This window comes from Strongylocentrotus purpuratus, unplaced genomic scaffold, assembly GCF_000002235.5.
Source record: "Strongylocentrotus purpuratus isolate Spur 01 unplaced genomic scaffold, Spur_5.0 spur5_scaffold_7, whole genome shotgun sequence".
NCBI lineage: Eukaryota > Metazoa > Echinodermata > Echinoidea > Camarodonta > Strongylocentrotidae > Strongylocentrotus > Strongylocentrotus purpuratus.
In genome coordinates, this window is record NW_022145613.1 from 29,915,054 (window position 1) to 29,940,241 (window position 25,188).

General features: G+C 35.1%; 1 protein-coding gene across 1 annotated transcript; it reads left to right on the forward strand.

Moving 5' to 3' along the window:
- On the forward strand, positions 1 to 25,188 carry LOC105443889. Its single transcript, XM_030974517.1, has 6 exons — positions 1 to 84; positions 17,119 to 17,242; positions 21,849 to 22,165; positions 23,119 to 24,124; positions 25,075 to 25,139; positions 25,171 to 25,188. Exons 2-6 carry the CDS (start codon positions 17,152 to 17,154, stop codon positions 25,186 to 25,188), a joined length of 1,497 nt encoding a protein of 498 aa, XP_030830377.1. The 5' UTR covers positions 1 to 84; positions 17,119 to 17,151.

Consider the following 25,188-nt stretch of genomic DNA (forward strand, 5'->3'; position numbering starts at 1 on the left):
CTTACACGAATAGTGTCTCTCGGATGTTCAAGTTTGTTTCACACGATTGCAGTAGGAGCCTCATCTCATTCAATCAGAATCCAGGTAAGTTATTTGGTAATATTTTGCAATTTTGCTAATATTTTGCTCATATTTATCTTATTCGGTATAATATATATTTGTTATAGTGCTAACCCGAGTGCTGTGGTTCTATGAAAACTGATGGGAATCGACGCAAGAACTTTGAATGCTCTTAAGTTTTCGGTATTAGCTATGCTACCGTACCTTTGCCTCTCTTCATCCAGGGGTATAACGGGTACATGGTAGGAAGGAATTTCTTGTATGCTATTATCACATAAATCATTAGCCTCGCTAGATCTGGGGTAGTATATGAGAGCTTGGCCACATTACATGATACATGTAGATTTGAGCGCTGCATAAGTGTTTAATATTGTCATCATTGTAATTGTATTGTTATTGTTATTGTTGTTACTATTATCATCCCATCATCGATATCATTACTATTTGTATTATTATTATTATTATTATTATTATTATTATCATTATTATTATTATTATTATCATATCGTTATCATTAGTAGAAGTAGTAGTAGCAGAATTAGAATTAGTAGTATTTTGTTGTTATCATTATTATTACTTTTATGATTATTATCATCATCATCATCATCATCACCATTTTTTTTACTTCAATAGTAAGTTTTTACATTAACTATATGTAAACCTTCTTTAATAAATGTAAACAATATTGCCAATATAAGCACTAGACATTAAAATAAAAACCTCTTACGAAATTATATGAACTTAAGGGACTTAGTAACATTGATGAGAGAGTAAGGTGCTAAGGTAGTGACTTCAATGCTAAAGATAATCTGAAAGTTTGAGTGAAAACAGACCATTATTAATGATAACAATTGGGGAAAACTGATCTGATCGATTCCTTAATTATCCCAACTTCATCATGACAATTGAATTATATTTTATGTGAATGTAAGTCGTCACATAGCAATGAATTAGCTCTATATACCATTCCAGACATTTAAGTGGTGACAGATTTTTAATAGCCTGTTCTATGTCTTATCTTCATGGAAAAACGGTTGGGAAAATTCAAAAATGGTTGAGAAAATGTACTGTTAGAGGGTGTTGCACAGTGACGCTTTCAAAGAAAACCATAAATATTTTGTTCAGGATTTTGTGCATGCTAAAAGGTTAATAAAGGTTAATAAGTACCATTTTATACAAAATTATGCAGCTTTTTCATTAACCTTCAACAATGTTACCGAGTAAATTTAAAATATGTAAGAAAATAATTGTAAAGAGCACTGGCGTGACATTATGAACGATAAATATTTCTTGACGAACGTGGAAGGAAAGGAAATATTAATAGTTCATAATTTTGTGTGATCCACATGAATATTAAGTAAAGATGGACTGCTTTAAGGAGATCTCACAAACCATTTGATTAACCATCATCAATTTGTGAAGTTTCACATATCGACTGTATATCAAATGTTCACACCAACCAAAGAATTGTGAACGTTTAGAGAGAGATAAAATATATATATATGACCCTGCAACGAATTAGTTTTTTCATCCGAAATTGATTTTCAGGTAAAACATAAAAATTACTTGCCCACGGAGCGTCTTCTCATACATTAAGAATTAGAATTGTGCATTTGGAAGATATTAGATAATAAACAGAAATTCAAGTGAATTAAAAATCAAATTTACTTTTTACTTTCGTTTGATAAATTAGTAATGTAGACTCGTGTGCAATATTCATTACAAAATAGCATTATTGAGGGGTAGTCCAAAAAGCGGGTATTTTCATTATTTTAAATGAGGCGTTTGATAGTAGTAAGGGAACCCGAGAGAAAGAAAGAAAGAGAGAGAGAGAGAGAGAGAGACAAAAACACAAATAAAATGGAAAAGAGGGAGGAGGCATCATATACTTGTATATTTTTAGGAGATAACAAGGGTAAAGAGGCTTTAAAGATACTATGTCCCTTTTGCAGCCAACATCAAATTCTGTAGAACTTTGCAGGAATTATGAATATGTCATAATATTTGTCCTATCTGTGAAATTTAAACATTAGCAGTGTCCTAGTATTCAAATTATGCAAAGAAAATCGTTTACCTTCTAAACTTCACTGTCAGACATTATTGAGTGAGTGACTAACATTTTTTTTCTTTGGTAATAACATACATAAACAAAGAAACCCGTTTACCTTCTAGACTTCACTGTCAGACACTATTGAGTGGCTGACTAACATCTTGCTTTCTTTCGTAATAACATACATAAACTGAGCTGTAACAGGTACATGAGTATCTGTCTGAATCAATAACCCACTTTTTGTAATGGCCAAAATTAAACTGATTGACTCTTTGTGCAGCACAAAACGTAAGTGAAAATCAGACTTTTACTCAGGTGATTGCAATCACTGAAGTCGATTCGACAACTAATGGTCGTTATTTTCCAACTAAAAGCCATTTCAAGCCCTTTCGTTTTGAGGGAAGTTCTAAATTAGAATTGTCTTTCAAATGCCGTTGCAATTCAACCTTTTCATTTTGTTGGTCTGCAAATGGGACATAGTACCTTTAAAGCATAAATAAGAGTAAATTTTCGGTCTAATACAAGCGTTACTTCCCAAAAGAAATTTAAAACAAATTTTGTTAAAAGGCGCCTCTTTTCTCTACCCCTACATGGGCCTATTAATGACAAGATATTGTGCGAATCTACTGAAATGTTTTAGTATTGCAAGTGATTTTGAACCAATAGTATAACTTAAAAATGACTAGATCGAAATCTGGAACGTCAACGATTAGGTATGGAGGAAACGAAGGGGAAGGTTAATCTTTTGGGACACATGATTACAAAAAAACATACAAAAAGAGAGAAACAAAACACATGAATAATCAGAATTAAAAAAAAATCCTTGAAGAAAAGATCGAAATGACGTATGGATCAAATTTGATCAATAAATAGCGCTTTTCGAAATCTATACTGGAACTATGGAGGAAAACAAATTAGTTACAGTTCGTTGCTCCCCTTGCAATTTCGAATCAGTCTCATAAATTTAGTCATACATTTCTAAACACTTAATCATGAAAAGCAGACATTCTGTTTTTTGCTCGACATTCCTCCTCTGTCTTTAATTTTGAGAGAAAACCCTTCTTTTAAATTCAATTATTATCATATGGCATTTGTGCTACCTATTGTGATTAAGGTAAACTATTAATATCACCTTAATCAGTATCCTTTGTTTAATATCGTATTTAAAACGATATTATGGTATCCTCCAACAATTTCTGCAGACTGTCCATCCAAAGTATCCTCCTTCTTCCCCTACTCCTTCTTCCCACAATTTTCCCTGTCAAAGCAAGATTCTCAAGGCCTTCTGTAATGTGACCCATGAACTTCAACTGCCTAATCAACATCTCACGTATCATTTTCCTTTGCACTCCAGCTCGTGTAAGAACTTCCTCATTACTAACTTTGTCAGTCCAGGGGATTTTCATCATTCTTCTTAGAGACCACATTTCGCAACTTTCCAAACATAAGTACTGGGTAGATGTAACAATTCAATACCCTCATTCTGGTCCTCATACACATTGTTCGATTTGTCAGAATTTTGCCTAACTTCGAAAATGCAGATTTAGCGAGAGCTATCCTTCTCTTGATCTCTGTCTCGTATCTGGCATCCTCGGTAATCATGCTGCCGAGGTAGTTAAATGAGGAGACTTGTTTAATAGTCTGTTCTTTCAGTTTCAAGTTACATTTTGGACTGCTCTTCTTGGAGACCACCAGGCATTTTGTCTTGGTATAGTTGATCTCTAGTCCCATTCGCTCACTTTCTTTTACGACTACATTCAGGAGTCTCTGGAGATCTTTCTCTGATTCAGAAAAACAGTGTCATCAGCATATCTAATATTTGTGATTGAATGACCACCCACTTGTATCCCATTTTCCTCTTCCAATTCTCTTAGAATGATTTCACTATACATATTGAACAGGTCTGGCGACATAACACAACCCTGTCTGACTCCCCGTCTGATGTTGATATATTCACTACACTTTCCTTCTACCCTGATGCATGCAAACTGATTCCAATATAGACTTTGTAGCAGTCTTAAATCTTTCCTATACATATCTAGCTTTTTCAGCTCTTCAAAAAGTTCTGAATGTCTTACTTTATCAAAAGCCTTTGAATAATCAATAAAACACATGTACACATCCTTTTGCATTTCGACTGCTCTCTCCGTTATATTTCTAACCACAAATATTGCATTGCTTGTGCCCGCATCCTTTACAAAACCAAATTGTTCCCTTCCGACCATGGGAGTTATGCTACTTCTTGCTCTCAAAAGCAGAATCCTCAAAATAATCTTAGTGATATGGCAAATAAGGCTGATTGTCCTATATTGCTCACAATCCACGGCTACTGGTTTCTTTGGGAGAGTAATGAAAATGGATCTGCCCAATTCATTTGGAAATGTTCCGTCATCATATATTTTGTTGATAATTTCTGTTAATCTATCAACACCATATTCCTCTAATGCTTCAAACATTTCAGTGACCACACCATCTGGTGCAGCTGCTTTGTTCTTCTTCATCTTTGACATTGCCCAACGCACTTCAGATTTAAGAATTTTCTCCCCTTTGACTTTATCTGCAAAACTCGGCATTGCTTCCCTACTATCCCTTAAAAAGTTCGCCAATGTATTGCGTCCACCTACTCATTTTGTCCTTCATTTCAAACAGGATTGACACATCTTTTCCTTTGATACAGCCAGGGTTTGAACAACCAGACTTTTTACCTGAAATCTCATTTATTCTTTGGTAAACATTACTATTCTTATCGAATTGATTTTCAATTTCTACACATTGTTCGTTTAGCCAGCTCTCTTTTGCCTCATTACATTTTTGCCTAATTTGTTTGTCTAAGTCCCTATATTTCTTGCATTGTCTATTTCCAATTTTCTGTCTATCTTTCATCATTAAAAGAATCTCCTCTGTCATCCATTTGTTCCTTCTTTTTCTCTCTTTCGTCGGCACATACACATGAAATTATTTTATTTAATGGGTGATTTATTAAATGTTGGGAAGGTTCAATCTGTTAATGATTTTTTAAACATTTTAATGCTACATTCTATGATTCCTTTAATAAATGAACCAACTCGTGTTACTGACAGATCTTCATCATTATTAGATATATTTTTACAAATGATTCTTGGTATATTTATTCTGGAATATTATTCACTGACATTTCTGACCACTTCCCGGTATACTGTATCTGTGATACTGATATTCCCAAAAGTTCCTGTGAAACTGACTTTTATAAACGTGATTTAAATGAAAATAATATTAGAATGTACTTTTTACAATTGCGGTACTCAACTGAATGGTATCTATCTAGTGATGTGAATAGTAGTTGAATAAGTAATGAGTAATAAATTGAATAATAAGATTAAGATTGAAAAAAAGAATTATTTCAAGAAAAGTTTTAAAGATTCTACAGGAAATATAAAGAAAACGTGGGATGTGATCAGTAAAGCAATGGGGAAAAAATGTAAGACGACTAACATTAAAAAGATTTATAAAAATGATACAGTGATAACTGATAAGAATGATATTTCTAATAATTTGAATGAATATTTTGTAGATGTGGGGTATAATTTGAATTGTAAATTTGATTGATTTGATGATTCAGAGTGTATCAAGTATATTGATATGAATGACAAGCCTATGTTCTTTAAACTTGTAACAAGTTCAGAAATTGAAGATATTGTTAAAAAACTAAAAAATAATACAAGTGCTGGATATGATGATGTTGATGTTAAAATTGTGAAAAGATGTATCTATTTATTATGCAATCATTTATGTACAATATTTAATCAATGTCTTGAACAAGGAGTATTTCCAGATAAAATGAAAATAGCTAAAGTGATACCTGTTTTTAAAAATGGAGTGTCTGAAACAATGTCTAATTATCGCCCTATATCCGTTTTAACAGTTTTTTCAAAAATTTTAGAAAAATGTATGTATAATAGATTATATGCTTTTTTTAACTAAGTGCAATATTATTAATAATAATCAGTATGGTTTTAGAGCTGGACATTCTACTTCATGTGCAATAATTGATTGTATTCATAAGGTAGCCTCTGCAATAGATAATAATGAAGTTATGCTTGGATTGTTTTTAGACCTTAGTAACGCTTTTGACACGTTAGACCATCATATACTGTTGGTGAAATTATGTCAATATGGAATAAGGGGAATCGGTTTAGATTTTTTTTTAAAGTTATTTGTTACATCGTCATCAATTTGTTTCTATTGATAATGTAAAATAAAATTACCAAGAAATCAAATGTGGAGTACCTCAAGGATCCATATTAGGCCCATTATTGTTTATTTTATATATCAATGATCTTCCTAGTGTGTCGAGAATTTTAAAATCAATTTTATTTGCCGACGATACAAGCATTTTTTTATCCCATCAAAATATACAATTTTTTCAAGATATATTTAATCGAGAAATTAAGTTAATAAACACATGGTTTTCTGTAAATAAATTGTCAGACATTATATGATTTTTACTAATAAAAAATGTGACATTGATTCTATTATTATTCGTTTGTGTAATACAGAAATTAAAAAGGTCTCTTCACTTAAATTTCGTGGCATAACCATTGATAATAAGTTGAAATGGACTGATCATATAAATGCTGTTTGTAATGTATTATCGACAAATATTGGTGTTATGTATAAATTAAAATCATTTCCTAAATGTATATTGAAGATGATATATAACAGTTTGATATTACCATTTTTGTATTATGGAATACTTGCATGGGGGAATGCACATGAAACCCATATTAGGAAAGTGATTTTATTGCAAAAACGTGCAATTCGTACTATTTGTCATACTTCTTATCTTGCCCATTCACATCCACTTTTTAAAAGAAATGAAAATATTGAATTTTACTGATATGTATAATTATCAATGTGCAATATTTATGTTCCAGTGCTATTTACAAATCCTTCCCAAATCACTTTTAAAACTTTTTATACTAAATTGTAATATACACTACTATAGTACTAGAAATGCTGAGAATTTTCACTTGCCACTTGTACATACAACTTCATATAAACGTACAGTAATATTTAATGGACCTTGCTTATGGAGTACTATACCTCGTAAAACACGTGAATTGAAATTTGTTAACACTTTCAAACGTAAATACAACTAGAATTTAAATCGTCACGAGGACGATTAAGGTGGTCTGTCTTCAAGTCTTATGATAGATTATAATATTTACTATATTGAGAAAGGGAGAAGTAATATAGACAAGTAAACAATGATGATCGTCATGATGATCATGATGATGATGATCTTGATATTAATGTTGATGACGATGATGATGATCATGATCATGATGATGATGATGATTATCATCAACAGACCATGATGACATCAGACTGACAAAAATGAGAGAACATTTAGATAGTATATAGTCACAGCTACAACATACTCAAAAATCAACAAAAATCAAGCCAAAATAACGGCGATATTGCTCGCAAAAGACAAGAATGTAGAATCCAGATTTGAGACAAAGTCATCTCCAAAAAAGGATTGCACGCAAAAAGTAATGGATCAAGTGATAATAGGGTAATAATAAAGTAAATATGGTTGTTTATTACATTATTTGCGATTGTACGTGTTTTAATATTCAAAGGAGATGGTACAGTGAAAGGTCAAAAAGAAAAAAAAGTGAAGAAAACAAATTGTTGGAGACGCCCGGACTCGAACCAGGGATCTCGAGGTTCGAAGTAAAGTGCGTTACCGATATACCAAAACATTTCCCATAGCGATTAAACGTAAACGAGAAATGGAATTCTCAAATCCCACGTTGCAAGTGAAATATGAGCATGATCTCGGCATCTGATCGAAAAATAAAGGGCACACTTGTGATAGCTTATTCTCTCAGCTACAACATACTCAAAGCTCAGCGTAAACAAAGATAAAACGACGGAGATATTGCTCGCGAAAGACGAAAATGTAGAATCCAGTTTTGAGAAAAAGTCATGTCCCATAGAGAATACACGCAAAATGTGAAAAATTGACATGCCTCCTTTAATCGCAAAAATACGCCATGATGCCTTTGTCAAAATGAAATCTCGTGTAGAATGCATTTGTAGAGAATATTCTAAGGTAGAACATATCAAAATTTGAAAGAAAATTGATCAACATTTGCAGAGATACAATCAATTTTCCAAAAATCTGCTGACGTCATAATATGAAAATTGAAATTTTGAGTTCGGAGGCCATTATGATGACGTCATGAGTTAATTGAGGGTCAAATGAAACATGAAATCATATCTCCGATTCATACTCTATCAAAATATGAAAAAAAAACTTGGGGTCACCTTACATCCTAAAGCGCTACAATGGATTTTGTACAGGCATGTTTTTGCCCATGTATGCTATGTATTACAAAAGCTCGCGCGCACGGTAATTATCTTAAACGGACGCTCATTCCGTTATTAATGGGCAGAAAAAGTTGAACAAGGTATCAAAATGCTTGAAAAAATGTGCCAAATATGATGACAGAAAAAATTTGGCGATTCTATGTTGGAAGATGCAATTACGCGCGAAAACGCGCGCGCATGTGCGTGCGCGCGTTTTTTTGCAAAATGCTTAAAATGGCCTGAAACGTATAGAAAATTAATTTGGAACGAATTTGAGCATTTTAAAATTTTAATGCGCGCGTACGTGCGCGTCGAGGTGCGCGCGCAAAATTTGATGAAATTTTTAGTTGACCTTTGACCTGAAATTGATGTATACCAAATATGGTTGATTTTTGATGACTCGTTATTGAGAGATGATAATGACCTGATTTTTACAAAATGGCGCCTGGATGACGTCACGATGACCCCATGAACTTGAAAAAGGTTTCGGGAACTTCATATCATAGGGCCTGATGACTAGCAGAAATTTGAAGGAAATTGACCAGGTCGAGTTCGAGTAAACGTATACACAAAAAAAGTGTACGGAATAAATAAAAATAAATAAAGAAAGAATAAAGAATAAAGAAAGAAAATTCTAACGAAATCAATAGGTGATCTGTCATCGACAGACCACCTAATAAAGAAAGAATAAAGAATAAAGAAAGAAAATTCTAACGAAATCAATAGGTGATCTGTCATCGACAGACCACCTAATAAAGAATAAAGAATAAAGAATAAAGAAAGAAAATTCTAACGAAATCAATAGGTGATCTGTCATCGACAGACCACCTAATAACGGCGATATTGCTCGCAAAAGACAGGAATGTAGAATCCAGATTTGAGAAAAAGTCATCTCCCATAGGGACTACACTCAAAAAGTAATGGATCAAGTGATAATAGGGGAATAATAAAGTAAACATGGTTGTTTATAACATTATTTGTGATTCTACGTGTTTTAATAAGCAAAGGAAAAGGTACAGTGAAAGGTCAAAAAGAAAAAAAAAGTGAAGAAAAAAATTGTTGGAGACGCCCGGACTCGAACCAGGGACCTCGAGGTCGGAAGTCAAGTGCGTTACCGATGTACCAAAATATTTCCCATAGAGATTACACGTAAACGGAAAATGGAATTATCAAATCCCACTTTGTAAGTGAAATATGAGCATGATCCCGGCATCTGATCGAAAATTAAAGGGCACACTTACGATAGCATATTGACTCAGCTACAACATACTCAAAGCTCAGCGTAAACGAAGATAAAACGACGGAGATATTGCTCGCGAAAGACAAGAATGTAGAAACCAGTTTTGAGAAAAAGTCATGTCCCATAGAGAATACACGCAAAATGTGAAAAATTGACATGCCTCCTTTAATCGCAAAAATACGCCATGATGCCATTGTTCAAATGAAATATCGTGGAGAATACATTCGTAGAGAATATTCTCAGCTAAAACATATCAAAATTTGAAAGAAAATTGATCAATATTTACAGAGATACAATCAATTTTCCAAAAATCTGCTAACGTCATAATATGCAAATTGAAATTTTAAGTTCGGAGGCCATTATGATGACGTCATGAGTTAATTGAGGGTCAAATGAGACATGAAATCATATCTCCGACTCATGATCTATCTAAATATGAAAAAAATTGGGGGTATCTATCCATTCTGAAGAGTTAAAATGAATTTTGTATAGGCTTGTTTTTGCACATGTAATGTGGATAGGGATAATGCAGATCCGCGTGTGCTGTAAACTTTGACGGACGCTCATTGCGTTATCACTGGTCAGAAAAAGGTGAACAAGGTATCAAAATGCTTGGAAAAATGTGGTTGATATGATAGAGAAAATTTGGCGTTTCCATGTTGTAAAATGTCAGTACGCGCACTTACGCGCGGAAACGCGCGCAAAAAAAGTGCTCTCGCGCAAAATCTTGAAAATGCTTACAATGGCCTGAAACGTGTGCAAAAAAAATTTGGGACGAATTTGAGCATTTTAAAATTTTAATGCGCGCGTACGTGCGCGTCGAGGTGCGCGCGCAAATTTTGTTGACATTTTTAGTTGAACTTTGACCTGAAGTTGATGTATACCAAATATGGTTTATTTTTGAAGACTCGTTATCGAGATATGATAATGACTTGATTTTTACAAAATGGCGCCTGGATGACGTCACGATGACCCCATGAACTTGAAAAAGGTTTCGGGAACTTCATATCATAGGGCCTGATGACTAGCAGAAATTTGAAGGAAATTGACCAGGTCGAGTTCGAGTAAACGTATACACAAAAAAAGTGTACGGAATAAATAAAAACTAGAATTTAATTCGTCACGAGGACGAATAAGGTGGTCTGCCTTCAAGTTATATAGACATGTAAACAATGATGATCATCATGATGATCATGATGATGATGATCTTGATAGTAATTGTGATGACGAATATGATGATGATGATGATCATGATGATGTTGATGATTATCATCAACAGACCATGATGACATCAGACTGAAAAAAATGAGAGAACATTGAGATAGTATATAGTCTCAGCTACAACATACTCAAAAATCAACAAAAATCAAGCCGAAATAACGGCGATATTGCTCGCAAAAGACAAGAATGTAGAATCCAGATTTGAGAAAAAGTCATCTCCCATAAGGATTACACGCAAAAAGTAATGGATCAAGTGATAATAGGGTAATAATAAAGTAAATATGGTTGTTTATTACATTATTTGCGATTGTATGTGTTTTAATATTCAAAGGAGATGGTACAGTGAAAGGTCAAAAAGAAAAAAAAGTGAAGAAAAAAAATTGTTGGAGACGCCCGGACTCGAACCAGGGACCTCGAGGTCGGAAGTCAAGTGCGTTGCCGATATACCAAAACATTTCCTATAGAGATTACACGTAAACGGAAAATGTAATTCTCAAATCCCACTTTGTAAGTGAAATATGAGCATGATCCCGGCATCTGATCGAAAAATAAAAGGCACACTTGTGATAGCTTATTGTCTCAGCTACAACATACTCAAAGCTCAGCGTAAACAAAGATAAAACGACGGAGATATTGCTCGCGAAAGACGAGAATGTAGAAACCAGTTTTGAGAAAAAGTCATGTCCCATAGAGAATACACGCAAAATGTGAAAAATTGACATGCCTCCTTTAATCGCAAAAATACGCCATGATGCCTTTGTCAAAATGAAATATCGTGGTGACTGCATTTGTAGAGAATATTCTAAGGTAGAACATATCAAAATTTGAAAGAAAATTGATCAATATTTGCAGAGATACAATCAATTTTCCAAAAATCTGCTGACGTCATAATATGAAAATTGAAATTTTGAGTTCGGAGGCCATTATGATGACGTCATGAGTTAATTGAGGGTCAAATGAAACATGAAATCATATCTCCAACTCATAATCTATTTAAATATGAAAGAAATTGGGGGGTATCTATCCATCCTGAAGAGTTACAATGAATTTTGTATAGGCATGTTTTTGCACATGTATGTTATGTATTACAAGAGCTCGCACGCACGGTAATTATCTTAAACGGACGCTCATTCCGTTATTAATGGGCAGAAAAAGTTGAACAAGGTATCAAAATGCTTGAAAAAATGTGCCAAATATGATGACAGAAAAAATTTGGCGATTCTATGTTGGAAGATGCAATTATGCGCGAAAACGCGCGCGCATGTCCGTGCGCGCGTTTTTTTGCAAAATGCTTAAAATGGCCTGAAACGTATGCAAAATTAATTTGGAACGAATTTGACCATTTTAAAATTTTAATGCGCGCGTACGTGCGCGTCGAGGTGCGCGCGCAAATTTTTTTGACATTTTTCGTTGACCTTTGACCTGAAGTTGATGTATACCAAATATGGTTGATTTTTGATGACTCGTTATCGAGATATGATACTGACCTGATTTTTACAAAATGGCGCCTGGATGACGTCACGATGACCCCATGAACTTGAAAAAGGTTTCGGGAACTTCATATCATAGGGCCTGATGACTAGCAGAAATTTGAAGGAAATTGACCAGGTCGAGTTCGAGTAAACGTATACACAAAAAAAGTGTACGGAATAAATAAAAATAAATAAAGAATAAAGAATAAAGAATAAAGAAAGAAAATTCTAACGAAATCAATAGGTGATCTGTCATCGACAGACCACCTAATAAATAAAGAATAAAGAATAAAGAATAAAGAAAGAAAATTCTAACGAAATCAATAGGTGATCTGTCATCGACAGACCACCTAAAAAGTACTTGATGGACGTATATTGATATTAGCTACAGATTTTAACGGTTGTTAAATTCATTATATTTTACATGTAATTGTTGTTTGTTTCACTTTTTATTACAGCTTAATTTTTTATATTTGATTAATTGGTCAGCCGCATACAAGCACCACCTCCTTTCTGGCTGCTACCAGCATTAGCAATTTCCTTTGTATTATTCATGTTTGTAATTGATTCTGTGTATTTCTGTGTTTATCTATGTTAGTAATTGTAATTGTGTGAAACTTTGTATATTGCTTTTGTTTTACCCTGTATGTTTTTTATTGCTTGGCAAAATAAATTGAATTGAATTGAATTGAATATACTCTTCCGTTGTTTCTACCAGAATATTTCTCATTGTCTCCCACGTGTTTTCTTCACCTTCATCCATGAGCAACTCAAACCTATTCTTTACTTGTACAGTAAATTCTTGACGTATGTTTTGTTTACTCAACTGTTTAAAATCCAATATTTTCACAACTTTTGGTCTCTTGAGTTTCTTTAATTTGCACTGAAGTGTACATATCACCGGCACATGATCACTCCCGCAGTCAGCCCCTGGATACATTTTTGATTGTTTCACTGCTCTTTTAAATCTACTATTTATGGCAATATAGTTTATCTGGTTTCTGACGATGTCGCCAGGACTCTTCCAAGTGTACACTCGTCTAGGGTGTTCGTTGAACCAAGTATTAGTGACCATGTTCCCCCCTCACACCTCTGAACCCATCTGTCCCCTCGTTCATTCCTTTCACCAATTTCATGCGGACCTACTGCTTTGCCCTCTGTACCTTGACCGACTTTAGCGTTCAGGTCTCCCAGGACAATGACAATGTCATTCGATTTGCACTGAGATTTAGCTTTATCTAAGGAATCGTAAAAGGTGTCAATAACTTCGTCAGCACTATCTGCCGTTGGTGCATAAATCACTATGATTGAGATGTTAAAAGGGTGTCCCTGTAATTTCACTAGGAGCACCCTATCACTTACACACCAGTGTCCCAACACACTCTTTGAGATATCTGGATCCAGCAGTAACCCCACACCTCTTTCATGCTTTTCACCTCCTGCATAAATCAATCTGTACTCATCTATCACAAACTCGCCGTTATTCAGCCATCTTGTTTTATTTAGTCCCAATATGTTGACATTTAGCCTCATCATCTCTTGTTTAACATTTTCCAGCTTTCCGCTCTGATACAGTGTTCTCACATTCCATAATATAATAGTAATAATGTAGTGCAGTTCAATGTATGTGTCCATGACCATTCATAACGGTATGGCTGGTTGATTACAAGTAATTATATATTTTTCATTTTATGGCTTGCCCCCACATCAATACAACTGAAAATAACATCTTCATCAAGTAAGCAGTCAATATATTACTACGTCAATGTTACTATTAATTGATTGATTGAAGTAGTTCGTCACGGATCGATATAAAAGTGGCTCGATACCAACGTATATGTGAGGGAAAACATCCAAATATCGGCAGCCCACATTGGGGGTTTAAAGTAGGTCAGAGTTAAACGAGAGGGAAATGGCAGGAGGGGAATGTTAGAGAAAGGGGAATGGTCGGAAATGAGAGAGAATAAGGACAGAACTAAGCGTGAAAGGTCATTTGGCAAGACATTACTCCACATATGCCACTCTCTACCCCGGTGTATTTTGGGAAACTGGGGGTAATACTAATGGCAGGGCCCTCAGCGAAGGAAAGCAGTATGTGATTCTGATATGGCTACCTTGAGTAAATTAAACTCAATTATTATTTGTTATTAAAAATACCAAACATATTTCATGAACAAAAACGGAGATCGGTATCATTTTTATTAACAAAATTAAGCACAACCTTTCATCATCTTTGTTTATTTATTTTCTCACGAAGTTACAATGTCGCTCTAATGAACTGTATATTGCTCTGTGGTCGCTCACAAATTAAACAAATATAGACAAAGCATGTTCTGGCGCCAGACGTCAATCCAGGCCAAAATAAGTTATACTGTTATTGTTATTATTGTTAATATTATCATTACTATTATTATTATAATTGTTATCATTATTATTATTATTATTATTATTATTAATACTACCATTAACATAATCAATATTAACATATTTATTATAATTATCATTATTATTATTATTATTATTATTATGTATTATTTTTTTATCATTATCATTAGAAGTACTAGTTCTTTATATTTTTTTTAAATAATCGTCCTTTATTTTTTTAATTTTAATTAAGCATGATAATTAACTTTTATGTAATTATATTTAGTCTGCGAATAACCTTGATAGACCTGTTGGCCTTCGTTATTCCCACCTCATTATGAGTAGGATTGTCCTTTATTTTTTACATTTTAATTAAGCACGACGATTAACTTTTTATGTAGTTTAATTTAGTCTGGGAATTACCTTGATAGGCTTGTTAGCCTTTGTTATTCCCACCTCATTATGAGTAGTACATGTTTCGATTGAATCTGTGTTATATTTATTTCGCACGGATGATAGGAAATAACTAATACATAGCCACATCATCTAATAATACATTTCAATCACAATTAATATATTCTGCTTCGGTACACCGCTTTAATAAGTGCATGTAGTAGTAGTATTAGAATAATTATAATGTTCATGTATTTCCAATTCATCCTATTTTTTTTGTGAGTTATTTTGTTACTGTTCAATATTTTTCTATTTTAATGAAGCACGATGAATACAATTTGTATGTAATTATATTAAGTCTGGGAATAACCCTGATAGGCGTATTGGGCTTTGTTTTCCCCACCACATCTAATGATACATTTCAATCACAATTAATCTATTCTGTTTCGGTACACCGCTTTAATAAGTGCATGGTGCAGCTTCCATAGTAAGCGTTCAAAATACCCCTTGATCATGTTTTATCATTTTTTTTTTTTATCCGTAATGATCAATAATTCAATGCCTACGCCAAACTGATTAGACCTTAATCTCACTTTGAGGCCAGAGGACCTTTTAAAAATGGCGTAGTGTGATTCTGCCCATGAAAGGGGCACTGAAAAATAAGGGGAGGGGTAGCGAATAAAATTATAATTTACAAGTCCAGGGGTGTTTCACAAAGACTTAGACCGACTTTAAGTTGGAGTTAACTGTGACAGGCTTTACATGCCACTGTTCTCACCATTTACTGACAATGGTCTTTCAAGGGAAGTACAAATCATGGTCACAAATCTACAGAATTAAAACATTTTGATAATTAATTATCGAAGGAAAAAATATTATCTAAAGATCATAATGGTGAGAGCAAACAGTGGCATGGACATCCTGCCATAGTTAAGTCCAACTTAAAGTCAATCTTAGTCTTTGTGAAACACCCCCAGAGATAAGGGGAGGGTGCGGGAGATGGTTTAGGCGTCTTCCCATTTTTTGTCCCATTCCCATTCTTTCGCCCCCTTCTCTGTTTTATCGTCTTTTTTTTTCTTTTCAATTCACCCGTCACTTGAGGGGGCACGTTCCCCCGATACGTAGCTATGTCACTGCCTTTGTGGTTGATGAGGGAAAATTTATTTCTATGCCGACTGCGGTCGAAGTTATTATGCCTGTCAGAGCATGGACCTAGGTCCATGGTCAGAGTATCTGCATCATGGAGCCGAAATGAACAAATGAAGATATGATTAATTTTCAATTTAAAAACGCCACTGCATTTCGTAGGCATAAACGCTTAAGAATAAATCCCTGTAATCATCTCACCGAGAGCTCTTCATGATGCGGCAATTAAAATAAAAGAATACGATTGATTTATTTATGAAACCTCTGTGTTTATAAGGTCAATGCAATCACCGTGGCAATAAAAAGTGATATATGGCAATACGTTTAATTGACTTACGTCCATTGTGGAATTTTAGAATGATAACACATATTGGTTACAAGCGCAGTAATAATGAAAACAAATCGCCTTCTTAACGAATTTGGGAGTTTTATTATCTGATTCAACGTAGGCAGACATGCTAACAACCATGACATATGAACAAGGCAAATTTGAAACATATACAAGTATAGATTATTGTAACTTTTTTTTTTCTTTCTCATCTGAATGCACAGGTTTCTACATTCAACGTGATCTTATTGAAGCCGATACGCCAATATTAATACCGAGGATGGGGTTTAGGAACTAATAGAAATAGCAAATTAAATTTATCGTGTTGTATTTCATTCAAAAGAAGAGCTTGTTTTCTGTTTATCGCTAATTCAATATCAAATAACTCATAACGAAAGTTTACAGACTTTTACAATTTTAACAGACTGTACAACAATCCTTAATTTAGAAAAAATAATTTCATCATATTTCTTTTCCTTTATTCCAGAATTGTTTTTCTACTTCATTAAGCCGCCAAGGCATGGCACGAAATATGTCTCAGGCAATTTTCTCCCTTCTGCTGATTTTTCTTCTGCGGCTACTTAGTGTTGCAAGAGCACAGACATGTACAGGTAAGTCCTTGCATAATCGTTGCTTAGGCTTTAAAGCGCCACTGTACTACTCATAACTATTTGCGCCCTCTATATAGCAAACTATGCCTAATCGGTGACCACTGGTCCCCCGTGTTCCCCTTTTTCTTATGTTAATTGAGAGCTGCTTTGATGAGATAACCACCTGACAGTGACCTTGCAGGAAGGTCTAATCCCTCCTGGCCAAACTAGTGCAGACAAGCCCGTTGCACACGAGGCGTTATTTGCTGACGCAGGACTGCGTTGGCGACTGGCGTGGTCTTAGACGCGCCATGTGCGAGTGATAGCGCAACAAAAAAGGGGAACGTAAAACGAACAGTGCAAATATTGTGTTGTATCACTGACACACATGCTTACTACCCTCATAATTATGTTAGGTATGGCGAAAGTATATAATGACGCAATCGAAATAACATCGCGGGTGCAACATGCAATTATGTAGACTAGTCACTAGAGGATAACTCATTTTTGTTCTCATCTACTTTGCTCAACTTTAAATCTGCTCTGTGTTGCTATATTTCCAATGATTTTTGTTCTTGAAATCCCATGCAGATTTGTTATCCATTTTTTTAAATTTTTGGTTGCTCGTACAAACACGAAAGAAAAAAAATCCACCTCGACTTAGCACATGGGTGCTCATTTAGGGCCGGAAGGAAATTGGCAAACAAACCAGTTCTCTAGACAATTGTAGATATATGTACAGTAGATTGACATTCAGAAGATGACACGGGTTGGGGAGAAAACATTTCTGCTACACAAATGTGGTAGATCATATTTGCACTTCTATAATCAAATGTTCGAACACAGCGCTTCTCGGATTATCACAGGCCCGAATCACACAAGACACACGTTACTGAGAGGCAAAGGAATTACCTCCCACCACTCAGTCATACAAATGGCACTGTTAATAATGTTAATAATTCCAAACCGATCCAAACCGATCGGAAATCCTCAAGTAGTGTTTTGTGATATTTTGGTTCGGTCTGTCGTCAATCTAATGTCGGCCTCATTAGTGAGACTGACGTGTCAGAGACACTTGTTTCCCCCGAGTAGAACACACGGTTTAAACACTAGGAACGCTGACAAATTTGTGAACTTGCGGTATAGGACTGAATGACACAAAAATAGTCAAATTGTCTTTCCCTGTCCGCCTATTGGTATCTTAAAGCCCAACTGTTCTACTTGTAGCTACTTGCTCCCTCTACATACAAAACTTTCCCAATCGGTGCCTGTTGGTCCCCATGATCCTCTTTTTCTTATGTTAGTTGAGAGCTGAGTTTAATAATGAGATAGCCACCTGTCAGTGACCTCGCTGTGTGGTCTAATCCCTTCTGGCCCAGTAGTATTGACGGTCTTTAACTTTAAACCGGATACTGGGTAATAGGTCCATACATTGGCATGTATTTTAATCGTTTTTTTTTTTTAATGGTTACCATTGTTACGTATCATATTTAAGTCATAGGTAAACTTGTTTTCTTTTGGGACCAACTATACTGGATTTATCATCAAAACAAAACCTCAAAACCATGATATTTTTCATGTTTTCAAGTTGTTAAATGAAGCTGACATATTACTAGTAATGTCAATAACCTTAATACAGTGCGTCACATTTATAAATAATAAATGACATATATTATGTGTAAATAGCTTAGGTTCTCCTCTTTCATTTGATGCAACTAAAATATTAGAACGACTCGTTTATGATAGACTATATACATTTTTGACCGACAACAGTTTACTTAATAAAGATCAGTATGGATTCAGGAAATTTCATTCAACGGAATTTGCTATTATTAAATTATATGATAAGGTATCATCCTCCTTAGCCAAACACGAGCATGTTATAGGGGTTTTCATGGATTTAAGTAAGGCATTTGATACCCTCGATCATGACATACTTCTACACAAGCTCTACCATTACGGGATACGTGGTATACCTTAAATTGGTTTCGTATTTATACACATATACAATATTTAATAATGCCAAATCGACCATGTCATCAGTTAGGTATGGTGTGCCCCAGGGCTCTATTTTAGGTCCGCTCCTTTTTAGATTTATGTTAATGATATTTCTAATGTCTCTTCCTTACTACAATATATATTATTTGATGATGACGCTAATATTTTTTGCTCTAATTCCAACCTAGAGAGTCTTGTTCAAACACTAAATACTGAATTTCCAAAATTATCTAACTGGTTTAAATGCAATAAATTATCGTTGAATTTGGGTAAAACTAACTTCATCCACTTTAAAACTCGTGCTCATACTGAAGAAAATAATGTTTCATTAAAGATAGATAGCATCTCCATTCAACAAAAGAAAAACACAAAATTCCTAGGCATTTATATTGATGAGTGCCTGTCTTGGCATGAACACGTACGTGATCTTTCTCGAGTTTTGTCTTGTTATATTGGTGTTATGTACAAGTTAAAGCCTTTTGTTCCACTTAGTATTTTGTTCATTATTTACAATTCCTTCATTCATTCACGTATTTCTTACTGTAACATTGTATGGGCTATTAATATATTAAATACTGATGGTATCTTTAGATTGCAAAACAGAGCCATGAGACTTTGTTGTGGCTCTGGGTACTTTGATCATACTGACCCATTATTTTTCAAATTGAGAACCCTGAAAGTTACTGATATTCATCTTATGCATATTGCAGTGTTCATGTACCGACTTAATAAAAAAAACTGCCTTTATCATTGTGTAACGATTTTACTCTAAATAGAGACATTGACAACTACCCAACCAGACATTCTTCTAATTTCCATTTGTTTACACCATGGAGCGCCTTAGCCCACAGATCAATTAGATATGTAGGTCCTGACATTTGGAACGCTTTGTCACCTGAAATACGAGCTTGTAAAACCATTATGTTATTTAAAAAGAAAATGAAGGAATTATTTCTCTTAAAATATAACTGTTAACTTTTGAGATACATTTTGTATAGTGCTAGTTATGAGGTTAAGAGGTAATGTGTATTTCATTGTTTTTGCTTGTTATTCAAATACGTTAATGGGCATGATTTTTGTATTTTGTTTTATTTTTGTAACGAATGTCTTATTTTAAGCCATGTTCTATTTTTACCTAATAATTATTAACTTTGTTACTTAGGGACGTTGCGCTTCAAACACTTTTTGTTTATGCATTGTTCCTACTATGTATTATATATCAATGTAACCCACTGTATTCTATTATCTGTAAACAGTTATTTTACATGGTGAATAAAACAAACAAACAAACAAACAAATATGATGCATATTTCACGCATGAGTGATTAAAAACAATTTGAAGAAGGGTACCAACAAATCATTGGGCGAACGGTATCTGAATTCCAAAGAGAAAACCATATTTCTAGGAAGTTCGTTCGTTCTGCCCTTTCATATGACACCTCAATCAGGAAAAATGAGCCAGGAATAACAAAATTATGTTTGTTTTAAGTAATGCTTGCATTTTCATAATTGTATTAACAAAGAAGATGAAAGACTTCATGTATGGTTGATTGCCAACTAAACGGAGTTAAGTCTTATGTCGACTCTGTTTGTTGCTACGGCAGGCAGCAAGTGAAAATGAATTCGTCTAATATTTGGTAGCTGAATAATTGAATAAAAGAAAACGTTATTCCTGAATAATTTGTACCCTTTATTTCAGATCTTGAGTTTACGAATTATGCATATCACCCCAAACTTGACATATGTGGATACAATTCCGTACAATATATCCCAAAGATCTATACCCTTTTCAGATTAAGAATACAATGGCAACAATTGCAAATTTCATTCTATGGCACATCTTAAAGCTATTTATCTTTGATAGTTTCGTTCAGACATCGTCCTTACACATGCACTGGCAAGCTCAAGTTTGTGGTTTGTGGCTGGTTGGTGGTTTGTACGTATCTGACTGCTAAGAAAGTAAGTGGATGCTTGTATTGGCAACCAGAGGTCCGAGGGCTGCAAGTCCGCTCCACAGGGACTTGGTAATATACAAATAGTGAATGGTCATGAGTGCAATGGTACAAGATTTTGCACGAGGTGAAAGATAAGAGACGCCAGGGGCGTACGCAGGGGGGGGGGGGGGGGGGGGTTTGGGGTTCAAAACCCCCCCCCCTTTGGAATTTTAATGTATGTAAACCCCCCTAAAAAAACCGAAAACCCCCCCCCCCCCTTTGGCTTTTTTTTAAATATTTTTTTAAATTATAAAATAAAAAAAAAATAAAAAAATTATACCCACGGCTAACCTAAATAAGGTGACCTTACCCCCCCCCCCCCCCAACGAAAAAAAATGTCAAATTTTGAAATTTTGAGACCAAAAAACAAAAAAAAAGTGTCTGCTTAGGATGCGCCAAAGACAAAATCCTAATGATTTGAACCATCCTGGTAGACTCCCTCAGCAAGTAAAAGTTGGTTACCAGTAGACGTATGAGGAAGATGCCTGAACCAAAGTCATTAAAACAGTCACTAATAACTTTCGTATGTGTCATATAACAAAGTCTTCATGATTTAAACCATCCTGTTGACTTTGTTCAAGAAAAAAGACTGAAATAAAGTTTAAAGTTTAAATCCATTGCATTTATCCCAACAGTCGGAGATCATGCAGATTCTACCCGATTCGGTACCGAATTTGTTTTCGGTCTCCCGGTGAGCGGCCAGTACAGTTCGTACCTCGGAGATTACGGGAACTTTATTCAGACTTCCAACTCGGGGGGTACTTATTACTACGCTTCTCGACCGGCCAGATCTGAGTCTGGACAGTTTTCCACAAGTGGAATGCCATCGCATGCCAAAATAGAATATACAGCAGAGTCGTCGGTTACCAGGGACACGGGTTTACACGACGGGACATTACGTGTCCTCCCTGACTACAACCTTATCGTGTACCTATTTGGATCTAACACAAATGTAAGTATAAATAGAGCTGGACAAGTTGAAGTATTTCTTGGCATTATGATACGTGGAGTATAACAAAATGGAACGGCATCGAGTTCTATGTATCCTCTGCCCGAATTCAAGGTGAGCCTGTACAGTGTGAGTCAAAAAAAAGTTTACACCTAGAAACGTGCTAATTATGTTTAAAATCATCTATAAAAAGTAAAATATTATACATCTTATGAAAGAGTGTTTTATCCCAAATCATTTGGTATCATTTGTGTGTGGTATGTGTTCACGCTTGGATGAACAGGAGACATTGTTTAAGAGAGTGCAAAAATCGACTTGCACCAAGGTAATGCTTATGTGATGTTTGAATAAAACAATTGGGATTTGGGTATTAATTCGGTCTTCGCAGATCCAAATAACATCCCTAACAACATTAATCACGCCACACATATCCAAGAACATTGTGCCAGTGTGTGTCTGTGTGTGACTTTGCTTCTGCAAAAAGCATATGCAATGCATCTATTTTTAAATACATTCAATTCATTCTCTCACTTTAGTACTTTTGGGTAAGTCGATTTTTGCACTCTCGCAAACAATGCCTGCTGTTCATCCAAGCGTGAATACCTATCACACAAAAAGGACACCAAACGATTTGGGATATGACACTCTTTCAAAACATGTGGGATAATCTTTCGTTCATAGCTGACTCTTAAAATAAATGACGATTTGCGGAGTGTAAACTTTTTTTTTGACTGACACGGTAAACGTCAGAAGGACGAAATAGTAGGTGGATTAGGTGTAGGATACATTTTAGGTTAAAACATCTGGGCAAAACTTAGCCTTGTCGGAAACCTGATGATTTAACACATGCTTTTCTGCTTGACCCTGTCCACTCCTGCAAGCATCGTGCAGGTGACAACACTCGGTTCTGTTTTTTTGTTGACAGGTGTGTTTTCCTTTACTTCTATCCTTTACAGGAAGGTACATATGGGGCAACCGCCGTTACTCCTCTCGTATATCTAGGCCAGGAATACTTTGCATCAGTCCTAGCAGGTCCAGGTCTCGGACAAGTGGTTATCTCTTCGACCGGTGAAACAACGTTCATCCGTCTGACACCGAATGGTCCATTTACTTATGACGGCATAACGTACTCTAGTCCCTTTTCGGACCTGGAAGTGGAGATTCCGGCCTGGTATCAGATGATTATCACTACCTCATCTAACGACTTTACCGGGTCGAGAATACTGGCAAACAAGACTGTTTCGGTATTAAGTGGGTCCTCTTGTGCATATAGTCCAGAAATTAGCAGCGGATCTTGTGATTATGCCATAGAGCATCTGTTGCCTTACGACAAATGGGGAACCACCTTCAACGTACCGCCGTTTCAAGATGGCTCAACGGGATACTACATCCAGATTACTGCAGGCAGAGACGACACGACCATCAACGTCGATGGTACATTGGTCAGCATTGGACAGGGGCAGACTGAAAGCCGAGAAGTCACCACGAACACCATGCTACGTATTACCAGTGATAAACCCATCCAAGTAGTGCAGATCCTAAAGGGGGCCGCATCAATGGTCGTCATACCACCTGAAGAACAGTACACCCTGATGAACAGCTACTTTCGTATATCAGGTGCCGACACCCTCGGTATATATCTCAACCACTATTTTACAATTGTGGTCCCGTGCTCCTCTCAATCGGGAATTTACGTTACTGGCACTGCCCCTGGTGATAATGTCTACTTGAAAACAGCGTCGTCTTCAACAGCAAAGGGCTCCATGTGTGCCTACTTTTACACGGGAGGCCAAACATTTACATACACCATATCGCAATCTGATCCCAACGGAGCCTTCACTGTGCTGAATTACGCAAGGGATGGTACAGCTGCTGCTGGGGATGGTTCAGCTGGTTATGCTTATGTAGGCGCTCAAAAATTCCAGACGCAAAGATGCTTAGACTACCATACCATAATATATGGTAAGTACACACATTTCTTTGAAAATGACACCGGAAATGACTCTCTAGTTTTAAGCTTTAAGATAGTTGCTTTAGATTACGCGTGAACATATCGAATTTCCCGGAGTGAAGGTGTTAATATAATTTTTTTATTCAAGATAAAATAGAATACATACGGAGTAAACCTGGTATAAATCCAACATGGTTCGAAAAAAAAGATTATACAGCTTTCGGAAGCATTTACATGTAACAATTTGTCATCCATTATCTAACAATTCTCCTTTTTATCAGGAAAAAAAGAAATCACAAAACTGTAAAAGCTTCAGAACACCGTAGTTAATATTGTTTGTGACACCTGAATATGACTAACATGTTTATGGATAAAACTACCAGGTCTATTTATATGACTTTTCTTATTAGGGTTCTCATGTTAAGGATATTAATTGTGATACCAAAATATGAGTTATGTCAAAGATCATCAAGCCTATTTATATGACTTTTTTCATTCTAGGTTTCTCATTATTTTAAAGGACTCGTTAAGCAATACAGCAATAATAAACAAATAATGTTTGATAAAGTCTGACTTGTACGAAGATAGTTGAATTCACAATACGAAAGAAGTTTAAAAAAATTAGGGACAAAAGCATACCCATAACTCAGCCAAACGTAATTACGTCAGTGGTTACAATAAAATAACAACTCGCTGTATTATCTCTGAATCAAGAATGATATCTATATTTGTATTACGCTAATGTTGTATTTTCCGGTATTTTTCTTTGTATATTATCATGTTAAACCCTGTAATGATTTTATGCTTTTCAATTGTACAGATATTGCCCCCTCGAAAAGTTATACTCGGTATTAAAAGCGGGTCCATGTGTTAAAAAAGAGGCTGAAAGAGATAAATAAATGAATGAATAAATAAATGAATATTTACATACCGTATTTCAACATATTTTTTCTCAACACAGGTAGTGACGTAACTACCCAAGCAACAACTACCCAAGCAACAACTACAAAAGCAACAACTACCCAAGCAACAACTACAAAAGCACCAACTACCAAAGCAACAACTACCCAAGTAA

Bases quoted from the DNA above. Each gene is read 5' to 3' on its own strand.
- LOC105443889 (XM_030974517.1), top strand. From the start codon at position 17,152: ATGGCACGAAATATGTCTCAGGCAATTTTCTCCCTTCTGCTGATTTTT. The intron at 22,166-23,118 runs GTAAGTATAAAT...TATCCTTTACAG, and splicing joins TATTTGGATCTAACACAAAT to GAAGGTACATATGGGGCAAC. The intron at 24,125-25,074 runs GTAAGTACACAC...TTCTCAACACAG, and splicing joins CTACCATACCATAATATATG to GTAGTGACGTAACTACCCAA.